Source organism: Magnolia sinica, chromosome 19 (genome assembly GCF_029962835.1).
Source record: "Magnolia sinica isolate HGM2019 chromosome 19, MsV1, whole genome shotgun sequence".
NCBI classification, from domain to species: Eukaryota; Viridiplantae; Streptophyta; class Magnoliopsida; order Magnoliales; family Magnoliaceae; genus Magnolia; species Magnolia sinica.
In genome coordinates, this window is record NC_080591.1 from 36,806,016 (window position 1) to 36,831,227 (window position 25,212).

Here is a 25,212-nt window from a genome sequence, read left to right on the forward strand (position 1 = left end):
CTGATAGGCCTCTTTATTTTACCACTCCGTCAGATCCAAATTATGACTGTTAGCATATTTATGAAAATAACAAAAATACTCCTAAGTGATCACATCTTTGCATATATTGATAGAAGGATCAGTCCATATTGCTGTTCACTATCATGGAACGGTCCACATCACTGCCGACCTATTCTTGAACGGCTTAGATCGTTGTTCAGCCTCTTAGAACGGTCCATATCATTGTCCAAGTGCTATTGAGCAGTTCAAATAGCTGTTCACTTACTTTTGGACGGTCCAAAACAGTTCAGATAGCTGTTCACCTACTTTTGGACTGTCTAAATCAATAACCTAGTGTTGAACGGTCTAGGTTGTTGTCCACCGTCCAATAATGGTCCATATCAAGGTCCACATACTTCGGCGGTCCAAATCATTGCTCACTTTCAAAAATAGGTTATCCATCTGTACTTCAATTCGATGGAAAGTGGTAAAAATAAAGAAAAACACACACACCAAAAAACATGAAATCAAGTAACAATATCAAACAAGAAAAGAAGTATTCAATGATGTACTATTGTAATGGAAAAGAACATTTATTGATTAATTGGTTCTTCTTTCCCCAAATCTTGCTAAAATCTTACATTTCAACGAAGATTAGTTGCTCTCCTGTAAAGCTTCAAAACCTTATTCACGTCCACCTTCAGCATTCTTACAAAAAAACATCTCCTCAGGGGTATCGACCATCATCCGTAGACGTCCACTTTAGATGAATCCAAATTAAAGATCTACACTCAAATTGATAATATTTCAAACAAACCTATATGCACTGTGAAAATGTGGCCTGCAAGCCCATCAGATGGCTCATATTGATCAAACCAGTTGAATCATCTTGACTTTGAAGCTATGTATGAGTTCAAATCCAAAAGCTAATAACCTTTTCACTGGGAAATGCGAACAACGGAGAACCCATTTGGTTTGGCGTTGTGACCAATACTCTAAAAAAAATGCAAGAATTAAATTTTTTTGGTGTCAGATAAGCAACAGATGTCTCCATATCTACAAGGTCGGAAACAACCCCCTTTATCTAAATGGCTAAATCTACCTTCTGGGCAGTTCAAGCTTATTGTATTTTTCTTGATTAGCAGAGCCAAATCTCTCATCAAAAGCATCCAATGAAACTCAATCAGTTTGGATCTAACAAAATTTCTTTATAAGCAGATTCTACATATTTCAACTGGAGAAAACCTCCAACGCGTCGTAGTGGCCATACCCATGAAACAACACCTTGATAGGGCTGTCAGTATCTTTCCCATACTCCTTGCCATAGCTTGCTACATTTATCAAGCTGTCCGAGCTACGATCTACCATGAAGACTGATATTGGAGTTCTGCGCTCATAAAGGAAAATTAATAAATAATAAAGAACTAAAAATTTGGTTGAAATCCACGAAATGTTCATTTTCTGACCAAAAATCCAAGAAGTGATTGATGGTGATTCTAGCTGTGAGTTCAAGGCTGTTCATCAAATGGAGAGTGGTGACCCATGAACATACCTTGGTCCAAATATCAGGCTGGCCCACTCATCAAGTAAGCAACACGTACAAGAAAAATGGACCATTAGAAAATGGATGATCAGCGTTCTAAACTCAACACATGCATGCAGTTCACCTTCTTTTGGCCAAGAAATGTTCATGGTGGCCCCCACCAGATGAGTGGCCGGTACCCCACACACGTGCCACATTGGTATGTATGAGGTGAATTGCCTCTTCAATATGTCCTGGTGTGAATCACCACTGCATTTCTCAATGCCAAAACAAGAGAATCAGCAAACACATTTTACTACAGTTGGATTCACATTCGTACTAGGAAACTGTTTCATCCCAATGAGAGTGTCACAGCCTTAAAAACTACAGACGTTCGAGGGAAGTTGAAATTGGAACTCACCCAAGAACATGTGAAGCCATCCGCAACTCGGGCTCTCCTGCCCATGTGTAGGGCTGTTGGATACTCTTCACATATGCGTCAAAATCTCCTTCAATGAAGCTGAATACATTAAGGAATTAATGACATGCATTTATTACATCCAGTGCTAAAATTCCAATGTAAACCAAGATATTTTCCAATCAATAAACTGATATGTTACCTTTCTGTTTCATCACGCCTCTTTAAGAGCTCTTCCACAACCTACAAAATATACCCAGATTGCTATGAGCAGGCCTGCCTGGTTTTTCATCAACAAAATCTGTAGAGAAATTGATATAAGAAGACAATATTTGCAGCCCAAGCACCAGCATCAAATGTGCAAGAACTCAGCCACTCATCAGGTGTGGCCCACCATGGACTCGAAGCCCAAAAATAGGCTGGTTGCTTCATGGGAAACATCAAACATGTGTTTAAGAAAAATAAATGCTCAGAGAAGTGGCAGTGGTCTGTATGCAACTCATGTGATTAGCTAACCAGGCAGTTATCCATGGTAGAGCATTCTCATGGTGGGCCTGACAGGATGAATGGCATGGATTTTGCACACCTTGGCTTGCCATGGAGGTCGTCTTATGGAGACTTGCTTGGCATGAAGCAAAATTATGAAGTCATTCTGAATTTTGCACAAGGATTCTGGTCTCTGACTCTAGTGACTAGAAAGAAGTGAAGCCGATGGTAATAAAGATAGGGACTGACTTGAGCTCTTAGGTCATCAGCAAGTTCTCTTTGACGGGTTTCATCTGGAGCTTCTTTCCCTTTAATCAAGCAAGCCCCATGGGCAATAGCTCTAAATAGGCATCGACCATCAGCTGGAACACCTGCAATGCCACCAATTTCAATTTTTCGCTAATAAAATCTCTGAAAACACAATCACACAAATCACATAATACAGAATGTAGGCAACATGAGAGTGTAAAGACTGCCACTCCCAGCAAGTGACATAAGAAGAACCATGAGAAAATGGGGAATCTCGAGAATTTTGTGATGGTATAGGAAATGACACCCCATCAATGCAGTTCTTCCAAAAATGTAAGAAATAACATTGCAAGTTGAAAAATGGAAAACCATGAAATGAAGGGAAAGCAAGGAAAACCCAGTTGTCCAAGAATCTAAGTGACCCGGTTACGTGGCCTAACTTCTCTGTAGACAGTATACACTAAGAGCTGGCATGTAGAACACCACAAGGTATTCAATAGCGGTAACGGTTGGCCATTTAACCATTATATTATGGCCCTAGTAACGGTTAAAAATAAAAATAAAAAACATATATATATATATATAGAAAATTTTCAAAAATAGAGACGATTCTAGATATCTTGGAAGAGACTTCGAGTACTCCACCCAGTAGGAGTGAGAATCGAAGAATAAAAATTGGACGAACATGTATTCTTTTCTGGTTTTTAACATGTTTATGATGGTGTAACAGGCCATTATTTGTAAGAATGTTGCCTCAGGCTTCCCCCAAAATGGCCCGAAATTCATAAAATCTGTCGAGCTCGTCCCACTAATGTGTATCCCTAACTATTTAACACCATTTCCTTCAAGAAATTTGAAGGAAAAAAAAATTCGGATAAATAATGTTATCTGATTTGGGACAACTCATATACCCCCAAAGCATGCCAAATTTCATGAAATTTGTGTGATTCATCCTACCAATGCATATCCCTAACCATATTACACCATTTCCCTCAAGAAATTTGAGGAAAAAATTAAAAATAAAATTCAATAAATAGTGTTAGGCGGATTTGGGACCACAAGAATGCCCCAAAACAGCCTGAAATGTATGAAAATTTTGGAACTTATCTCACTAATACATATCCCTAAACATTTGATACCATTTCTCTCAAGAAACTTGAAAAAATATATATATATTAAATTTGGATGAATGGTGTTAGGTTGATTTAGGACTACTCAAATATCTCTATAATGGTCCGAAATTCATGCAATTTGTGGAACTCATCCCAAAATGCATATCTTTAACCATTTGCCACCTTTTCCCTCAGAAATTTGAGGAAAAAAAATTAATTAAATTCGAGTGAATAGAAACGGGTGGATTGAGGACCAATCAAATGCCTCCAAAATTCATGCAATCCATGAGATTCATTCAACTAATGCATATCCCTAAGTATTTAATATTATTCCCCTAAAGAAATTTGAGGAAACATTTTAAAAATAAACCAAGCACTATTCATTCAAAAAATTATCAGAATTAAAAAAATAATAATAATAAAAAACAAAAGACGAGATGAAAAACACCACTAATACATGTCCCTAAGCATTTAACATTATTCCCCTTAAGAAATTTGATGAATTTTTATTTCTTTTAAAGTAAATATGGCACTATTCATTCAAAAATGACCAGAATTATGAAAAAAATACCAAAAATGAGATGAAAAATACCATTTTAGTACATGCATGTTTAGATCTGAACTCCTTTATATATATTTGAACAATTTACACTCCAAATATTTTACAAAAAATAAAAATTGAAAATTGCCAAAAATTATATAAAAACCAACAAAAATATAGAAAAAATTATACAAACATGGCCAGATCAAATACAAATCTAGCAAGATTTGGTTGATTTGGTAATTTAATGTTGAATCCAAAAATTTGTAGCAATAAAAACAAAAATAAAAGAATTTTTATCTTTTCTTTTTCCAAAATTCAGCCTCTGATCTTCGATTTAAAAAATAAATAAATAAATAAATAAATAAAAATAAATAAAAATAAATAAAATTATAAACAGTTTAAATCTTGTGTTCTAATCTGCAAGGATTGCACAAATCTAGTCTAAAATGGGTTAAAATACTCCCAATAAACAAAAAAAAAAAAAAAAAAAGCAGATGAGAAATGGGAAAATTTGTAAAACAACACCCAAAGGGGGACTTATATATGGTCCAAATTTTTTGAACGGGCCGTTATGCCCTTGGAACGCACAATGGCCCAAGCCATTTCAGCCATTATGTACCATTTGAGGAATTTCAAAATGGGATTTCTTAAAATGGGTGGGTATCTATTTTGAAATGCAAGTTGTGATTCCGTGCACAACATCCACAAGAAGCTGGAGGTTGGTGCAAACCAAGTTAGTATATAATATGTGCATAGAATCTTTTCCCTTGAACATTTACATTTTACACCCACGAACGAGTTGACAAACTATCCTACAATAATTTAGGAAATGATCTCTCCAATCAACGTGATAAATTTGGAAATTTCTTTAAAAAGAATATTAAAAGTAAAAGAAATGCTCAAAACACTGAGGTGTCATTTTGATGCATGTAAAATCCTTTAGTTGTAAAAGATTTACAAGTAAAGACATTACAGGGGCTGTTTTGATGCCTATAAACCCTCTACAAGCTATAAACACTAATAGGGGCTTTTGGAATCCTAGCATTTTGTTGTGTTTCAAATTATAGGTAATCCAATTCCACGCCGAACAGTCTTTTTTCCCGTGAGGGAAAGGCTCACAGCTCTCTCTCTCTCTCTCTCTCTCTCTCTCTCTCTCTCTCTCTCTCTGCCAACTATAAAGAGTTACAAGTGTAAAGTGTTTATGACTACTTTAAAGTATAAAGTCAAACATGGCATATTACAAAGAGTTTTAAGTGTAAAGTGTTTACAACTTAAAATTTTACAAGCATCCAAATGACCCCTACGGGCCTATTTTTGTAGCCACTTAAAGATAAGTTAATCTCATTTTAATTAATTATAATTTACGTATTAAAGATCTTTTTTTTTTCTTTTCTTTTATAGGGATTAAAAATAATCCTGATAACTAAAAGTTTATATAATCTCTAATACATAATCTCCCAAGTTCAAGGAGCTTTTGTGGAGGGAAGGAAAATTTTACACACAACTCTTTTGGTGCATGAGTTCATTGATTCAAGACATAGAGAAGGGAAAAAGGTGTAGTATGCAAATTAGATATTAAAAAAGCTTATTATGATCACGATTCATGATAATTATAATTTTCCAGATTATATGCTTGGACGTTTGGGGTGTGGCTACAAATGGAGGAAGTGGCTTAGGGAATGTGCAAGCTCAACAAGATTCTCGATCCTGGTTAATGGATCCCCTAAAGGTATTTTCAAGCCCTCTAGGAGCCTTATGCTAGGTGTTCCGCTATCTCCATTCCTATTTATTGTGGTGGCAAAGGTTCTAAGCAGAATGTTGGATAAAGGATGAGATGTTGGTCTCACTTATGGGTTTCAAGTGAAGGAGGGTGTGAGGTGTTCTCATCTTCAATTCGTAGACGACACGCTTTTATTTTGTGAAGCGGAGGAAGAGAAGGTTGACAATCTGGAAAAAATAAAATAGCAAGGTGTTTTGAAGTAGTTTCGAGCTTGAAGATCAACATTCGAAAGAGCGAGATGTTAGGCATTTGCATGAAAAGGGAGGAAGTGGAGCGCTTGACAACCGTCTTCGGATGTTGGGTGGGTAGTTTTCCCATGACACATTTTGGTCTTCCCCTTTGTATTGGTAAGCTGGTCAAGCATTGTGGGATGGGGTGGTGGAAAGAGTGGAAGGAGGTCATCTAAATGGAAAAGCACATATTTGTTGTTGGGAGGGAAAACCACTCTAATCAAAGCAACATTGGAAAACCTCCACTATACTTAATATCCATTCAAGTGTCCACAAGATGTCTTGGAGAAGTTAGAGAAAGTAAGAGGAGATTGTTTTTTTATGAAGGGGTACAGTGGAAGACAACAAAGTTTGTTGTCCTTTAGAAGGGGGAGCAGGAATAAGAGACTTGAAGTATATGAATCTTAGACTTCTTAGAAGTGGCTTTGGAGATTTGGGGTGGAAGATAGGAATTTCTGGAGAGAGGTGCTTGCTAGCAAATACAGGGTCCAAGACGGGGGATGGTGGGTCAAGAAATCATCTTTATATAGGGCATCATTGATGTGAAGAGCAATCACTTCATTAGAGCTTATGTTTATGGAGGTGAGGCTCTCATTAGGTGACAGTGCAAGGATCCGCTTTTGGGAAGATGTGGATTGGGGGGAAGGTTGTTGCAAGAAGTGTTTCTAAGGCTTGCTAATTTGGCGCCGAGTAATAATATTCTTATAGCTTAGTATTTTTCCTACTCTAGAGAGGAGGGAGTTTGGGTTCTCCCATGTCAAAGGAACCTGACAAACGAGGAAGCAGATGAGGTGGTGCGGATGTTAGAACTTCTTCAAAATGTTTAGCCAGTAGAAGGAAAGAAGAATTAGATGGTTTGGTCAGAAGAAAAATCAAGGAGATACACTGCGTGATCCTTTTTCAAGTTGATCCGAAGGAGTCAATTGAGGAAGGTGTATCGTCATACATATCATGTTTGCTTTTATGGGGGCCCTCCGAAAGTACTAGCCTTTGCTTGGTTGGTGGGCAGAAAGATGGTACTTATGATAGATAAATAGCAAAAGAGAGCAATGGTTCTCCCAAATGTGTGTTTATTATGCCTTCAAGATGCGGAGTCGGCGGACCATTTATTTATCCATTGCCTGGTTGCATACAGTGTCTGGGTGTGTTTTCTTTCTTGCTTTCAGGTTTCGTGGGTAATGCTCGATTTGATGGATATGCTTTTGTTGGTGTGGTATGTTGGCATAATGGGAAGGGATGGAAAGGTGTAGTGTTTGGCGATTTTGCCAGTTTTGTGGGGCCATTTGGGGGGGGGGGGGTTCAATTGTTTCGGAAGTGTTTTCTATAGCAGAATCAGATGTAATGGGATGGGCTTCATGATGGGTACATCTCGTGCATACATGCACGCACGCCGCCTCACCTACGCACGTACGCATGGAGTAGGAGGGTCTCACTATCGATCTGTCTCGATGACGACGTCCAAGGAGGGCCTCCTACCTAGAGGACGAAGTTAGGTTCAAAATATTGGGCCTGATAATCAAGAAAAGCCCATCATGGGATCTCATGATCGTGGCCTACTCGTCGGATTGATTTCATATTTTAGGTTTTGTTTATTGTTATTATTTAGAACATTGTGAACGCTTTAGATTTCTCTGTTTGGTTTTTATTTTAGTTTACTTCATCGCCAAGTAATAGGTTGCGCACATGGTGCGAGTTTTTGGGTATAGGATTTTCTCTATAAATAGGCACCCCTAGTAGTTCTTTTGATTCATTGAAGTTAATAAAAAAAAATTCTGCTTTATTTCTCTGCTCTCTTCGTGAGTTGTGGAAGAATTCAAAAGTATGTGCGAAGCCCTCCCTTTTCGAAGGGCTAACTACCGTGGTGCGAAGCCACATCGATCCCGATTCACCCTCATCCTCCATCATCTTTTTTTCCATCTTCTCCCACCATCCGTACTTCGAATTCGTCCTTTTGTTGCATCAGATTTCTTCATTACAGCAGGTTTCCAGATTTCGGCCCGCAGGCGAGCTGAAACTTCGGCGGAGCACCACGCACAAACCGTACATCGGATCAAGCTGAGATTTGGGGGTTTTGGAGACCATCCCTGGCTGACCAAGGCCAAGGTGGCCTTTTTCTGAATAGTGGGCCCCACACACGTGCGGTCGGGATCACACGCACGTCCGTCTGGGCCATTGTTGCTGTCCACACGGGGGATCGTCTTTTGGCTCAGGTTTTTATCCTCTTTTATCCTCTTATAGCCGTTTTTCATAAATCCTAGCCCTAAATTACGTTTTTCCTAAGTTATTTGCCAATTTTCTTACCCTAGGCTTCCCCGAATTGGAATTTCTGAATCCCTTGGATTAGGGACTGATTACTATGCATGCGTGAATGATTATTTCTTATCTTTAAGTATTGTTTGGTTCATAATTTTTATTGATCCAGCTCTATCATGTGTAGGCCTGGACCCACATAGATTCCCCTTAATTGAATGTTTGGACTTTCATGTTGGATATGGAATTTGTGTAATTGTTTCTGAACTAACGTGATCTTAAGCCTAAAATCTCGCATATCATATTTAATTTTCATGTCCTACATCAAATTTAGTATCAGAGCCTAGGGTTCTTGTAGGGGAATTCACCACATATTTAGGATTTAGTTTGTTTGAGTCATCCATGCATCCAGTCCATCATATATAGCTGCTAGAAAATCGTAGTCCCTGATATATATAGCTGAATTTTCGTAACGGTGTGTAGTCTCCTTCATATAGAGTCTCGTAGGGTCATTTAGTTTTTAGACGCATATAGTCGTCATAGAAAGTCCTTAGGTTGAGTTAGCCAGTGTATGCCCACACGTACGGGTCATGGTTTTGGCTTGCACCCTACACTAAACATGGAGCAACTGCTAGAGTCAATGAACAAGTTGTCCCAGCAAATCAAGTATTTGGGTAAGTGCTATGAACAATATATAGACCAATGCTCTGATCAATTTGATGCGCGCATTACCCAACTAAAGGCCTCCACCAGGACAAATCCCAGCATTAGGGTAGATGTCCAATCTCAGGCAGGTGGCCAGGAAGATAGACTAATGAATGGAGGTGGCCAAGGAATCAGTCATGGGCATGCACCGGTGCACCCACCCCAACAGGGGCATCAAGACCACTATTTTGAGTGGCACAACACGTACGGCCTTGCGGCTAGAGAGAGTGCCCCAGAGGCTAGTATAGAGTTACCCACTGAGGCCATTCCGGTAGTAGATGAGTTTTGTGATGTATTTCCTGATGATCTACTGGATGAGTCTCCCCTTACGAGGGATATAGAGCATACCAGAACATGGGACACCGTGATACCTACAGTCGAGTTTGCGTTTAATAGTTATGTCGATAGGTCCACGTGTCTCAGTCCTTATGAAGTCGTTATTGGTTATAAACCTGAGAAACCTATTGATCTTGTCCCTATGTCACTGTCCCATAGGCCGTCAGAGCCTGCAAAGTCTTTTGTGCATCGCATTCATTCATGGCATCAAGAAATCAAGCAGAAGATCACTACTAGTAATGAACATTACAAATTTTCTGCAGACCAGCATAAATGTTTCAAAGAATTCAATGTAAGAGACTCTGTGATGGTCCGCATCAGGCCCGAGCAGTATCCTCCGGGGGTCGTTCGTAAGTTACAAGCGCGTAGTGCTGGACCCATCAAAATTATAAAACGAAACGGTCTCAATGCATATGTGGCAAATCTTCCACCCTCCATGGGAATTAGTTCCACATTCAATGTGGAGGATCTAGTTGCATTTCAAGGGGCCATTGATGCATTGTCTAGCCTTTCGCCTAACCATCCTGATTCATCAGACCTTTCCATTGATCCATGGCCCTCTCCCGACTCATTTTCTCAGTCTCTACCTCCCATAGCTACCCATCCCGACCCATTTTCCCAGCCTCTACCTCCCATGCCTATTCTTCCTGACATTTCTTCTCAGTCACTCCCTCCTATACCTAACCTTCACACACCCAAAGAGGAAATAGATGATATCCTGAACCATCAGATAGTTTTAACGTCGGACGGCAAGTTTCATAAGTACCTGGTCAAGTGGAAGTCACGCCCAGCTTCAGACAGCACGTGGCTCACTGCGGAGGAGCTTTAAAGACTTGATCTTGACGTCCCGGAGTGGTTCAGGAGTTTTATTTCGCCAGTGGTGAAATCTTCGCAGCCGAGGAGAATTGATGAGGACATCTTGCACATACGTGCACGCACGGCGCCTCACCTACGCACTTACACACGGAGTAGGAGGGCCCCACCATCGATCTGTCTCGATGACGACGTCCAGGGAGGGCCTCCTACCTAGAAGACGAAGTTAGGTTCAAAATATTGGGCCCGATAATCAAAAAAAGCCCATCATGGGATCTCATGATCGTGGCCCACTCGTCGGATTGATTTCATATTTTAGGTTTTGTTTATTGTTATTATTTAGAACATTGTGAACGCTTTAGATTTCTCTGTTTGGTTTTTATTTTAGTTTACTTCATCGCCAAGTAATAGGTTACGCACATGGTGTGAGTTTTGGGATATAGGATTTTCTCTATAAATAGGCACCCCTTGTAGTTCTTTTGATTTATTGAAGTTAATTATAAAAAAATCCTGCTTTATTTTTCTGCTCTCTTCGTGAGTTGTGGAAGAATTCAAAAGTGGGTGCGAAACCCTCCCTTTTCAAAGGGCTAACTACCGTGGTGCGAAGCCACATCGATCCCGATTCACCCCCATCCTCCATCATCTTTTTTTCCATCTTCCCCCACCATCCGTACTTCGAATTCGTCCTTTTGTTACATCAGATTTCTTCATTACAGCAGGTTTCCAGATTTCGGCCCGCAGGCGAGCTGAAACTTCGGCGGAGCACCACGCACAAACCGTATATCAGATCGAGCTGAGATTTGGAGGTTTTGGAGACCATCCCTAGCTGACCAAGGCCAAGGTGGCTTTTTTCTGAATAGTGGGCCCCACACACGTGCGGCTGAGATCACACGCACGTCCGTCTGTGCTATTGTTGCTGTCCACACGCGGGATCGTCTTTTGGCTCAAGTTTTTATCCTTTTTTATTCTCTCATAGCCGTTTTTCATGAATCTTAGCCCTAGATTACGTTTTCCCTAAGTTATTTGCCAATTTTCTTATCCTAGGGTTCCCCGAATTGGAATTTCTGAATCCCTTAGATTAGGGACTGATTACTATGCATGCGTGGATGATTATTTCTTATCTTTAAGTATTGTTTGGTTCATAATTTTTATTGATCCAGCCCTATCATGTGTAGTCCTGGACCCGCATAGATTTTCCTCAATTGAATGTTTGGACTTTCATGTGGGATATAGAATTTGTGTAATTGTTTCTGAACTAACGTGATCTTAAGCCTAAAATCTCGCATATCATATTTAATTTTCATATCTTGCATCACTTCATGTTCAAAAGTTGTGAGCGTCAAGGCTCTAGCCACTATTTTTTATTTGTAAAGGGGTGGTTTAGTTTTTATCAAGGTTTGTCTTGACTATTTTCCCTTTCGGTTTTTCTTTTTCTTTTCATTTTTAATAAAATTATGTTAATTCTTTAAAAAAAATAAAAAATAAAATAAAAATAAAAAAACAAAATATGATGAACGCGTTTTTAAGTGGCAAACAAGTCCTCAGTTATTAACTACCAAAGCCAAAACATTTCCACCTGCTTGTATCATATGCATACATTTCATGAGCTACCATGCAAAAATCATGCCAATCAGACAATTCTAACCAATCGATCAATAGCCTTCAAAGAGGGCAACCAAGACTGTTAATGTAAAAATAAGTCTAATAAAAATTTGGAACACTTATTTGTTGGGGTTCATCATGGATTGCTTATGGTTCAAAAGAATCACTTTATCAAACAATCCTAACCATCCAATCGACAAAAATAGAAGGCCATAAAAACGTAGGCCCAACTTATAGATGGATCAGATCATGTGACTAGTGTGCTATGTGCACGGCAGCCCCAGAAGTGTGTGTTGAACCTAATAGAGAGTCTAGACTGGTCATTTGGAATGTCCAAGTGTCCATGGCTTGAAAATGTTCAACTGATCATTTCTTATGTATGTACGCAGTATGCATGTTAGAGGGTACTGCCTAAAATAGACAGAAGTTGGCAAACTTTCTAAGCAATTAAGAGCTACTTTTCATGTTTTGTCATCGTCATCATCATCTATGCCTTATCCCAATTAATTTGGGGTCAGCTGCATGAATCACATTCTACCATTCCACATTTCATGTTTCATGCAAAGGAAAAAAAATCACTAAAAATCCATTTTCATTATGAAATCCCCATGATTAAAAAAAAAAAAAAAAAGAAGAGGAAATACCCATAAGACTGTAGACTATGTAATCTTTATCTAATTCACCTACACATGCACCCTCACACAAATAAAAATATAAGTAGTGAAATCGTGAAAGCTAAACCCATGTAGTCTTACTACAAACAAGGAAAACCATTAACAATGGATACTCATTTCCTTATCATTGCCAAACTTCCAATGATATAATCATCATAATCTAAGATGATGATGATGATAGTTATGGCAAAAGTTCCACGCTGGCTGCAAACTTGACGCAGCCCTCCTCCTTCGTCTGGGTTTTGGACCAACAATGAGAGCACAAAACTCCCACAGGCGCAATGTAATAGTCTACTACATAGATTGATTCAACAAGTTAATAAATAATCCATCACATAATAAATAAATAATCTATTACATCAATTCTGCATTGTGTTATGAGGCGAGGCCGCATCCAAAGTACCTTGGTTAACATTTTGTGGACGTTAAAAACTTAAGAATCATAAAATAGGCAATCCATTGATCAATCTAGACTGACCAGTTGATAGGTTATAGGCGAGCTCATGGACAGACCACTGTTTGAAGATAACAGAAATAGAATCTGTCTAAAAATACATATAGACCTTTTCTTCCCAGACCAATCTAAACCTTTTTCAACCATCCAAAAACAGGGGATGGGGTTGGATGATTGTAGCTTGTCCATGAGGTCACAGGGTGGCCATCTTGATCCATCATCAAGATGTGCACCAATCATCAGCGCATATGGCTTGTACCATTACTAATGGGTTCCAGACCTACTGCTCTTCATAAACCTTAAAAGAGTGCTGGCTTACTGCATGTTCAAACGATCTAATTATCATTCTCAACCATCTACCTCGCTGGGCCAACTGATTGCCCATCATGGTTTGAGGTATCGTCTGAAACCAGTAGATGTGATCTGATGCATACCGGGATCGCCCAAGAATGATATGGCTGTATTGGTCCATATCCTTGGTGACCATTAAGGTACACTGAAACCAATTTGCAAACCTGGTTAGTGGTTACGCAAGTCCAAAATTCACTGTGACCAGATCAATGACCATAGCAATCTGATTAATTGATTGCTGGTCATTGAATGTAGAGTGCACATATGGAATCCAAGGTGTGGCCCACCACATCAAATTTAAATAAACCATGCATACTATCTGGAGTGATCAAATTTAAACAGTCCATGCAGACAATCCTGAGTCATGAGATATTAAATGTGCTCCTCATTTCATTGTGTCACCTGGACCATCTGATCAATCAATCTGGATCCACTTAGGCCTGACTAAATTTCATAGGCCAATGTGCAAAAATCGTGCTGATTGGACAGTCCCTAATGTCTGATCGATATCCTATCAAATTAGCAGGCAATTATTTATCGAAAACACGACCAACCAACAATTCAAACCCATTCATTTGTTGGACCACATCATGGATTGCTTACAGTTAGAGAGAATCCATTCTAATCCGACGATCCTAACCAACCGATCCATCCCTTGGAAAACATGTGGCTACAATTGACGGCTAAGGCACCAATGACAGTAAGAAGCGGATGCGGTTTTCCTGTGACCGCCCCAGGCAACCCTTTAGGTGGGAGCTAGTAGGGCCCACCACGATGTGGTAAGAAATCCACTCCGTCCATCAGTTTCACCAGCTTACATTATGACATGAGCTCAAAAATTAGGCAGTTCCAAAACTCAAGTAGGTCACACGACAAGAAAAAAGTGGAGATGGAAACACCCACCATTGAAACTTCCCCACGCCACCATCATGTTTATATGCCATCCAAACCATTCATAAGGTTATTCCCACTGTGATAACTGAAACACAAACACTAGCCTGATCCAAAATTTCTTGGCCCCACCAAAGTTTCAATGGTGGACATTCAATCCCCACCGCTTCCTCTGGTGTACCCCACTTGAGTTTTGGATATACCTCATTTTTTGGGCTCATGAGCTTGCCCATGGCGGCCACAAGCAATTCACGTCCCAAAAGAATAAAAGGATAGATAAACCTCACCTATAACCCTGTAGCAGGCCCCATCACCCTCCGCCTCACCATCGTCCGTGAAGTTGGCCCCGCTCCCTTCCTCCTCCACCTCAGACCCTGCAACGGGATTCCCGCACCCATCCAACGGCTCGAAGCACGCGCAGACCCCGAAAAGCATCCATGCCGAGTCCGGGCCCTGCAACCACCGCGCTGGCCTCACGTCCCATGCCGCGTTCCACGACCCCTCCTCCCTCAACCTCGCTGCCCGAATATTCCGGCGGATCCCGTCAGAGCCCCCACCGCCGGACGGCGTGATCACGTGCCATATCGACGCGGCCCCGCCGCCGTGGCACGTGCCGGAGTGGTGGTAGCCGCAGCAGCTACGTCGGCGCTTCCTCCCACCAGAGGGTGAGACCGGCCTGTCCGAGCCGAGCCGGTGGGCGATGAGAGGCGGCGCGCCAATCCAAGGCCTGGGGCGTGCGCACAGCACCTCCCCAAGCATCAGCGCCGATTCGCAGCACCCCTCTCGTCTAAACGTTCGCCTTTCTGATTCGCAGCACCCCTCTCGCCTAAACGTTCTCCTTTCTGATTCGCAGCACCCCTCTCGCCTAAACGTTCGCCCCCATCGGAAAGAGGGTGACTCGGTGGAAAGACGATTGGTGAATGCGAAGGGTTTAAGAAAGAGTGAGAAGGAGAGGAGGTGGGACCAGCTGAAAGCGAGCATCTCTTTCAAGAATCCAAAAAACGATGCCTTCAGAAATGCTGTACGGTCGTTCCAATTTGTTTAGATTAAATATGTATACTCCAGCAGAGCTTGGTGCTTTCGTACACATGCAGTGAGAAACTGTACACCATGGAGGAAATAATAAAATAGGGCCATTGGTTAGTTTCATTTTAAGCTGTGTATATGTCTAAAATCTATTAAAAATTCAGATACAGTTCGTAAAATTTGAGGTAAATGAGACTAATTTCACATTTACTCCTATTTTAAATATAAATGACTTACTAATTAAGTTTAGTCCGGAAGAAATGAAATTCAAATATTATGTATGGATGGGAGTAAATGGGGAAATTGGAATGCATTAAAATTTTATGATATATTCAAGGGAACATATGAAGTGTTTCAAATTGGCTTTAATATCCCAGTTAGTATAAATGATATAATGATTCTAAGCTTTACAAATTTCCATTACTTGTATGGGGCGCGGATTGCGTCCTACCCTCGTTTGGACGGTAATACGTCCTGGCAGGGCTCTTGTAACGCCCCAAAAATCAGCACCCGAGTACAAAGACCTTGATTCGGAGTTCTTGGGTGTTAACCAAATGAGAATGCACATGTGACCTCATTCAGATTCTCATTCATTCCGCACACGAATAATCAGAGTAACGCAATTTACTTAGCGGATCCAAGGAAATATTCAGAAATATAGGGCTAAGAGTAAAAAATGTAATTCTAGTAGTGATGAACACCCAAAGTGGGATTATACAAGCCACAATATACATACCCAAAATTATTAAAATATAACACTTTTAGTTTACACCAAATTCTCCAAAACATAATAGCGTTAGCACAACCTGATATAAGCCTACCAGTCTGAGGTCTCACTAGCACCTGCATTAATGATACTCCTGGTTGGTATTTTAAAACACCGTCCCAGGTGGGAGTGAGTAACTAACTCAGTGGTTCCATTAGTTCTAAGTTACACATGTTATCAATACAATCAGCGCAGTTAATGATAAACAAGAAATCAAACAATTCATAAATACTCTTGTTAAATATGCATATGAAGATATGACATGATGCATGCCCTTTCCAAACAACACTCCCTCACAAGCGACTCCGATCACCTGGTTCGCAGATAACAACACTTCTTCAACATGTAACTTCAACGCCTGTTTCGCCACATTCTAAACCAATGCGATGCAATAAATGATCATGTTAGCCGAGTAATTATTAAGTTCAATTCATCCAACATATTGGTGAAGCTAGGATACCGATGTCATATTATGAGTCCTTATCCGGATCATGTGGTTTGTTACCGCACGTAACAAGTCCTTACTAGTGTCCCTTAATCCAAATTCAGGTGTCACACATTTATCTCACAAATCAACAATTCCAAGGGTATGGTATAATACCTAAATGTATGAGGATCAACCCCGTATGGGTCGTCACCCAAACCGAATATGATCACTCAGTTCTAAGGTTGTAACAATCCACAGCATATTGCCCCGACCGATTGGAGTGCTATTTTCGAAGGGGGTCCGGATCAGACAACCCACCCCAACCCACACTCGGACCACAGCCCGGATGAACGGTGGCTGAGGTGTTACAGAGGTGCAGGCTTATCACATAAAATCAAATTACCACAAGGAAAGGGCTCGTCACCCAATTCCAGTCACGCCCGTGTCGTTTAAACGGTATTCTAGCACGCAACCATCGGCGAGGTAATTTGACAAGGGCCTTTCGAACAATGGTCTATCACCTCCATCAGTGCTCATTGGTCACTATGGGGAGGCTCGTCACCCCAGCATGGGCTAATAGCTCGGACATGGTGTCTCATACCACTGTGCCTGACTCATGAGTCTTAGTTACTCACTGCTCACTACGGGGAGGCTCGTCACCCTAGCGTAGGCTGATAAGTCAGACATGATATCACATACCACCATGCCCGACTCATGAGTCTTAGTAGGATCGTATCGTACTAACGGTTATGAATGGACACATCCATTGGGAACGGGGTATCCTAGATTCCATTTAGTCGTGTCATACATTATGAACATATATGATTGGTCGGCTAGTAAACTAATTTGATTGACTCGGGAGAACCACGACACAACTGGCATTGGGTGCAAGCAGCCCGTGTAGCCCAGCTATTGTCGGTCATCCGTATTCAACCCGAGTCGATCGAACAAGCCTACGATGGTCACCTTAACTTAAGCCACACATTGATTTGGGTGATTTACCGACTAACCCGACATCTTAGCAATCATAAGTGTTTCTATGGACTAAACTTTATATCAACAATTATAGCGTAAATTTCACTACGCAACCACTTAGGCATTTCATCGAACACATGAGCATCCATAGGGTATAACATTCACTAAAACATTAAATCAAACATGTGGGCATGTATAAAGTAATAAAATCACTTATGCAATAAATCAAGCATGTGAACATTAACAAATCAACACATTCTACTACTTAGACATTTCATCGAAAATGTGAGCATCCATATCCAACCAATAACATATAATACAATTAAACATATAATATGAACATCATATTTATTACAACCCATTTAACACAAGACATCATTAACCGAGACCCTCAAGGGTCGATAAATGGAAACATAGAAATAATGGTCCGCACTTTAAGAAGGAATATCCGATTTTGAGCTCCTAAGGTTAGGGATTTGGAGAAAATTATAAATTTTCATATAAACACCAAGAACTATATGAGATTCATGCAATTCATTTTAGAAAAACCTAGGTTATGAAGTAGGATTTGTTTCTTACCTCCCAATCGCAAGTAAGGTGAATTCGGTGGAGGAAAATAATCGAGGTCAGGGCCTTGGTTGGAGGAGACTGATGAAATGAACACTAAAGCCTCCAACTCCTACTCTCACTATTCTTCTTCTTCTTCTTCTTTCTTTCTCTTTCTCTCTCTCTCCTTTAGAAAATGTAAATTCATATAGAAAGATGGGGTGCCCAAATGAAGCCTTTATATAGCCCTATAGGAGGGCTGGGTTTTTACTATACTAGCCCTATAGGAGGTTTTTTCTAACATCTAAGGCCCACATGGGGTGTACATATTGATATACACTGTAGGATAATTAGCTCTAATGATGATCTACGTATGGATATGATCGGCCCACCATTTGGATGCGCCGATTGACAAATATGACTAGAAGTCTGTTCAACGATCACCGATACTTGATCGGGCGTGGCTATACGGATATGTTTGGAGAAATATCTTTAGTCGGTACCCCGACTTTAGCCATGAATTGACGGTCCGAAAGCTACAACTTTGTGAAAGAACAAATGGACTTATTTCACTTAAGTTTCAAGCTTCAGCCTAGGGTATTCGCGCATTTCAAGCACTCGGCCTCTGACCGCAGTTGCGCAGTTCTGGGTACTATCTTAATTCTCCACTCGCGATGGACATCATGCCAAGTGAGATGGACATTATTCTATAATTTCAAAACTAGTGGCCCACTAACGAGCGATCTAAAGCTTGTTTGAAAAATCGAAACATTTCTCAAATGAATTAGTAATTAAGATTTATTGTGCGCAATTATTAGGGTTTGGATTAACTAAGTTCGTAGTGTGGCCTATTCCCAACCAGTGGAAATGACGATTCGATTATAATCACTCTAAACCATCGGTTCTTAGGCTAAAAGGATACTGGCTTAATTTGGTTTGTTAATTAAGATCTGACCCTTAGTTATCTTGACTTTAGGTGGGTCTTCATTTAGTTGCGGTTGCCTTGATTAGTCAATGATGGGTCAGCTAGATTTGGGGCCCATGTAAACAAATCATATTGCTAAACTCGATGTTTAAGTGATCGGCAGAATTCGTTGGTTTCTTACGGTTGATTAATAGGATTTGTGCGGTTCTTTATTGGTAACACCCGTGTATAAACTAACATTGAGTGTTAATGGTCCGTAAGTGATAATATAAGTTAATTATAAAAAAAAAATTCAAGGGTTTTTTTGGAAATCCAAAACAGTGAAAATCCAGGACATTACAGCTCTGTAGGGTCTATCGTAATGTAAGTGTTTTATCCACGACGTTCATCGTTTTTCTAAGATCATTTTAATATATGAGCCAAAAAAAGACGCAGGTAAAGGTCTTAAGTGGACCACAAAGTGGCGATTGAACGACCACCATTAAAAACTTCTTGGGAGCTGGAGAAGTTTCAGATCAAGCTGATATTTGTTTTGTCACTTCATCCATGTCTACATGACCTTATGAATAGGTTGGATTGTAAGAAAAGCATCACGGTGGCCCTTAGAAAAGTTTCAACGGTGGGTGTCATTATCATTGTAGCTTCCTTTGGTGTGGTCCACTGGAGTTGTGTACTTGATTCAATTTTATAAAACTACCTTAAAATAATATGAGAAAAGTGATGAATAGCTTGGATAAAACACTTATATCACGCTGAGCCCCACAGAGCCCTACCCCGACGGATTACCGTCCAGGTGGGGGTAGGACGTAATCCACATCCGCTTGTAGGAGATTCTACCCAACTTCCCATCACCTTGATCACCGCATCAGAGCATTATATGAAAGGTGTTTGATCTTGGAGCTGAAGTGTCGCACCCCAGACTTGGAGATTGAGCTCACAAAATTTTCGATCGCCGAATCTGGTGCCGACAGCCTCTATAGTACCCCATTCTCGGCTCTTGGCACCCATACACCAGGTTCCGATCCTGGGATCCTACAAGGAGGATTTTTGATAAGGGTTGAATATTGCATATCAGACCTTAATTAGTGCATGATTTTACGTACATGATAATGCTTAATGGAATATTTTAATTATATTTTTGTTACAGGATGAAATCAGGAGCGTTGATGGAAAAAAGTACTACAAGCGTGGATTTGATGTTCCAAAGTTACCAGAGCAAGGGACGCACTCCAGAGAACTAAGACTGAAGAATTCACATGCCAGGGACCCGGGGAAATCAAGCCGTTCACGTTAAAAAGGCCCGAAAATGGTCCAGAATGCAAGATCAAATGGTTCCCACCATCCGATTGACTCGAAACTTCATGCATAGCCTAGAGGCCATAAATAAACCGTACATATTAAATTCAACCATTGGATATCTCGAGAAGTGGGCCAACGAACAGATCAGCCCATTAATCTTCAATTTTAGGCCCACCTACAATCTGGATACACTTCAAAATTGACCCAGACGGTTTAAATAAGGTAAGAAACAGGATGGATGGATTGGATTTCTCTAAAGAATCACAGTGGACCCCATATGTACAACGTGTGTACATAGTGCACATGTGCACTGCCCGGGCACCGAACGGACCTAAGTCGGTCAGCGCTGCTGACCCGACTTCCTTTTTCAAAAACGGCAGTTGCCGTTTCTGGCGCGTGTAACGGACGAAAAGTCTGTTTTTACGGACCACTGTGGGCCCCACCGGTAGCACGTTCGTCTGATTCAAGCCGTTCATCGTGTAGACGGGTTCAAGAGCTACAAAACCATGTTTACAGTTTGTGCCCATACGTGCACATGTGTGAGATACAGAGGCCACAAGTGAACTGTCCTGTGACGTTCAAAATTGATTTTATTGTAATTTCTTCTATGGGTCGCATCAATGGATGTTCAAAACCATCCATATCTGACCGAAATTTCGTCGTGCATCCAATGGACGGAGTGAATTTCCCCGAAAACGCTTATGTGGGGCCCACCGAGCATCACAACGCCGGACGTGCGAAGGCTTACGCACGTCCGCGAAAAGCCGACTTCCGAGCGGTTGTGGCCCACCATCTTCGATCAGATGGAAGATCTGATCCGTCCATCATATAGAACAGCCAAAAACGTCCTAGGAGACATTGATTTTACGGAAAAAATGCAAAGAATGAGGGACTTATGCAGGTACAAAAGTTTGCTGCGAAAAGGGCTTTCGCTGCGCATACGACAGCTTTCCAAACCCGATTTTCTCCATTCCAGCCACTCCAACAGCTATAAGAAAGGATACAAAACGTAGAGAAGAGAGGAGGAGAGCCAGGGAACAGATCCAGAGAAGAGAAAGAGAAGAGAAAGAGAAGAAAAGAAAAGAAAAGAGAAGAAGAGAGAGAGAGATGTTTTCCTTGTATCAATTTTATTTTTCTTTCTTTTTATTTGAATTCATGGATTGCTAATCTTCTAACTAGGGCTGAGATGAAGCCCCTAATTTGAATAACCCTTGTTATGTGTTGATTTCATGTTTATTTAATTGATTTGTTTCTTTCTCTGGTGTACTTGACTAGAATTTCCGTACTTCTCCATGCTATGAGTTTAACCAAAATCTAGTTATGGATATTGTTTGGAATATTATTCTAGGTGCTTGTGTCTGACCATGAACAGGTTCCTATAGAGGAAGAAACAGGAATCTACATCTCTCCATGCCTGACCATGGATGGAAAGATATGATCCATATGCTTTAAGGAATTATACATTCTGTGTGCCCGACCAAGGACATAGAGTGCGCTTTATTTACTTTTGATATCAATCTGAATTAGGGAGAATCAACAGGTAAAACAAGGTTTATGATAATTAGAGGTGGATTCGAAAGTCCTAGTCTTCTCTTTGATTGAATTTTCCTTATTGCTCTTGGTTATTTTTCCATTGATTTTTATTTAGTTTATTCAATTACTATCTCAAATATTTGTTGGATTAGTTAAGAAGAGTCTTTAATTTTGAATTGTGACAACCAGTCCTCGTGGGAACGATCTCATAATACGTACCATATTTACATCTGATTCGTATACTTGCGAGTTTAAAATCATTTAAATCAGGTTGGTTTAAATAAAACATCAAGTTTTTGGCGCCGTTGCCGGGGACTGTTTCGGTCCAATTGAATTTAGGATTCTCTCTTATCATAATTCATAGTCTTAGGTTCTTTATTAACTTTAGGTTTAAATTTTTTTAGAAACTAACCTATTTCCTGTTTTGTAGGGACCTGACATAAACTACTAATTTGGTAATCTCTTTCCAAATTTTCTATTTTTTTCTAATTTCTATTTTTAAAATTTGGGTTTTATTTTTTTAGAAATTTTCTATTTCTAGGCTTTCTTTTTTTAGAAATTTCCTATTTTCTAATTTTAGATTTTGATTCTTCTTTCAAGTAACTTTCTATTTTCTAGTTTTAGAAATTTATTTATTTATTTATTTATTTTTATTTTTTTTCTTTTTAGAAACTAACTTAGATTTTTATTTCTAAGATTGGAAACTTTCTTTTTTAGAACTTAACCGTTGCTTAGGATTTTTCTAGCATTATTTTAGGAAATTCAATATATTTTTGTTATGTCCACAGGAATTGAGGAAGGAAGCTGCTAAATAAGATTATCTTCAGGAGGAGCTCTCAAATCTCCAGACATTCATTATCTCCTTTTCCCGGGTTCTTCCTTCCAATTTCGTTTACATAGCTTTCTCTTATTTTTAGGAATTCATAAATTTTATTTTTAGTTTTATTCATCTTAGGTTGCATCTTAGTTTAGTTTTCTTTCTTATATTGATAACATAGTTTATGCTAGGACGTAGATCTCTGAACATAGAACTAGCACCTTTCGATCCTGAAATAGAAAGAACCTTTCGTAGAAGATTTAGAAACATCCTATTTGAAATGGCGGAAGAGAATGGAACTAAAGCTCTTAGAGATTATTCAGCTCATGTCCAATTCAATGCGCCTTCATGTATAGTGTTGCCTGCCACCACGGCAGCACACTTTGAACTTAAACCTGGGGTCATACAATTGTTGCCCTCCTTTTATGGTTCAGATAAGGAGGATCCATATCATCATGTGAAAGAATTCTTAGACATTTGCTCCACCTTTAAGTTCCAAAATTTTTCAGACGATTCGATTTGTTTGCGCCTTTTTCCTTTCTCTTTGAAGGATAAGGCGAAAGCATGGTTGAATTCTCTAGGAGTTGGGTCTATCACTACATGGGACCAACTGTCTAAGAAGTTCTTAAACAAGTTCTTCCCGGTTCACAAAATTAATGCTCTTCGTGGAGAAAGTACGAATTTCACACAAAAAGAGGGTGAACACTTTCATGAATGTTGGGAAAGATGGAAGGATTTACTTCTTAAATGTCCACACCATGATTTTGAAAAGTGGCAACAGGTTCAATACTTCTATGATGGTCTGACACCCCAAAACCGTTGCATGGTTGATGCCACCAGTGGAGGGTCATTCATGACCAAAAGTGATGTCGAAGCTTGGAATTTCTTTGAAACCTTGTGTGAGAACTCCCAGCAATGAGACTAGTCAAATAGAGGTGAAAGAAGTCCTCAAACACTGAAGAAAGGGGGTATATATGAGGTAGGAGTCACGCCAGATCTTTATGCCAAAATTGATACCCTGACAAAGAAGGTGGATGCTTTAATGTTAAACAATGGACCTCCACAAACAACTCAAGTCGAGTCATGTGCCATATGTTCTAGTCTCGCCCATCCTACGCAGTCTTGTCCATCTAGTTCAGCATTTCTAGAATTTCTCTCTGAATAAGTACATGCTATGAACACCTTTCAGAGAACTGAGAATAATCCTTACTCAAACACCTACAATCCAGGGTGGGCTAGGCATCCAAATTTTTCTTGGGCAAAAGGACCACAACAAGGAGGACCATCTGGAAATCCTCCTATGCAACCTTACTCCCAAGTTGGCAGTCAACAACCTCAGCAGTTCTCACAGTATCAACAAGTGCCTCCATAATCTAGGAAACCATCTCTTGAGGATACACTCAATCTTTTTATGCAGAGTTCACTTCAATTTCAAAAAGACACCCAACATACTTTACTAGCTAACCAGCAGAGTTTACATGCAAATGCGCAATCCATTGCCAAGCTGGAAGTACAGTTGGGTCAACTTGCTGCCACATTGAGTGAGACAGAGAAGGGCAAGTTCCCTAGTCAACTTGTGGTAAATCTAAAAGGACAGTATGAGATTGACTCTAATTCAAATCAAGAACAATATCATGAGCAAGCCAAATCAATCATTACCCTTAGGTCCGGTAAACAGATCGAGAACAAAGTAAATATGCCTAGGGAAGAATCAAAGTCCAATGCGGAAGATCAAAATGAAATAGAGAGACATACTAGTACATCCAAAGTCCAACAACACTCTGACTCTCCAGGAACCACTCATGTGCCATCTTATGTGTCTAAAGCACATTTTCCTCAACGTCTGGCACCGGTTAAGAAAGGAAACAACTTTAATGAGATATTGGACATGTTTAAGTAAGTCCAAATCAACATTCCGTTGCTTGATGCTATCAAGCAAGTCCTTGTGTACGCTAAGTTTCTTAAATATTTATGCACTCAAAAGCGTAAGATGAATGTTCATAAGAAGGTCTTCCTTGCAGAGCAACTCAGCTCCATGATTCAAAACAACACTCCTCCTAAATTTAGGGATCCAGGAGCTCCTACCATTTCTTGTGTCATAGGAGAGCATAAGGTTCAGAAAGCGTTGCTTGATTTAGGGGCCAGTGTTAATTTATTACCATATTCGGTCTATGAGCAGCTAGGACTTGGTGAGCTGAAACCAACTAAAATAACATTACAACTAGCTGATAGATCTATCAAGGTGCCCCGTGGTATTATTGAAGATGTGCTAATCCAGGTTGACAAGTTTTATTTTCCAGTGGATTTCATCGTTCTAGATACTCAACCTGTCCAGAATCCTACAAGTCAAATCCCGGTTATCTTAGGACGTCCATTCTTGGTCACATCCAATGCTATCATAAATTGCAGGAATGGAGTTATGAAGTTGTCCTTTGGTAACATGAAGATCAAGCTCAACGTTTTCAATGCTGCACAACAACCAGCAGACTCGGAGGATATATG

The 25,212-nt window shown here is 40.1% G+C and overlaps 1 protein-coding gene and 1 non-coding gene across 3 annotated transcripts; both read right to left on the reverse strand.

Annotated features, from left to right (window-relative positions):
* Nucleotides 1–548: 548 nt before the first annotated feature.
* Nucleotides 549–15,395, reverse strand: LOC131234464 (uncharacterized). 2 transcript variants are annotated; one of them, XM_058231365.1, is made up of 6 exons: nt 15,262–15,363; nt 14,684–15,222; nt 2,655–2,776; nt 2,122–2,162; nt 1,923–2,021; nt 549–1,366 (listed from the first exon to the last, which is right to left on the reverse strand). In XM_058231365.1, exons 2-6 carry the CDS (start codon nt 15,153–15,155, stop codon nt 1,210–1,212), a joined length of 891 nt encoding a protein of 296 aa, XP_058087348.1. In that variant the 5' UTR covers nt 15,156–15,222; nt 15,262–15,363; the 3' UTR covers nt 549–1,209. The 2 variants fall into 2 exon arrangements, with proteins under 2 accessions (XP_058087348.1, XP_058087347.1); XM_058231364.1 differs by having other exon boundaries at nt 14,684–15,395.
* A 7,973-nt stretch (nt 15,396–23,368) lies between these two features.
* LOC131235901 (small nucleolar RNA R71) lies at nt 23,369–23,475 on the reverse strand. The gene has a single exon (XR_009166416.1). It is a non-coding gene; the product is annotated as a small nucleolar RNA R71 (small nucleolar RNA).
* Between the last annotated feature and the right edge of the window lie 1,737 nt (nt 23,476–25,212).

Excerpts from the sequence above, each read along its gene's own strand:
- LOC131234464 (XM_058231364.1), bottom strand. The coding sequence starts at position 15,377 with ATGCTCGCTTTCAGCTGGTCCCACCTCCTCTCCTTCTCACTCTTTCTT. Across the intron at positions 2,163-2,654 it reads CTGATGACCTAAGAGCTCAA|GTTGTGGAAGAGCTCTTAAA; the intron begins GTCAGTCCCTAT and ends TATATTTTGTAG. Across the intron at positions 2,022-2,121 it reads AGGCGTGATGAAACAGAAAG|CTTCATTGAAGGAGATTTTG; the intron begins GTAACATATCAG and ends TAATGTATTCAG.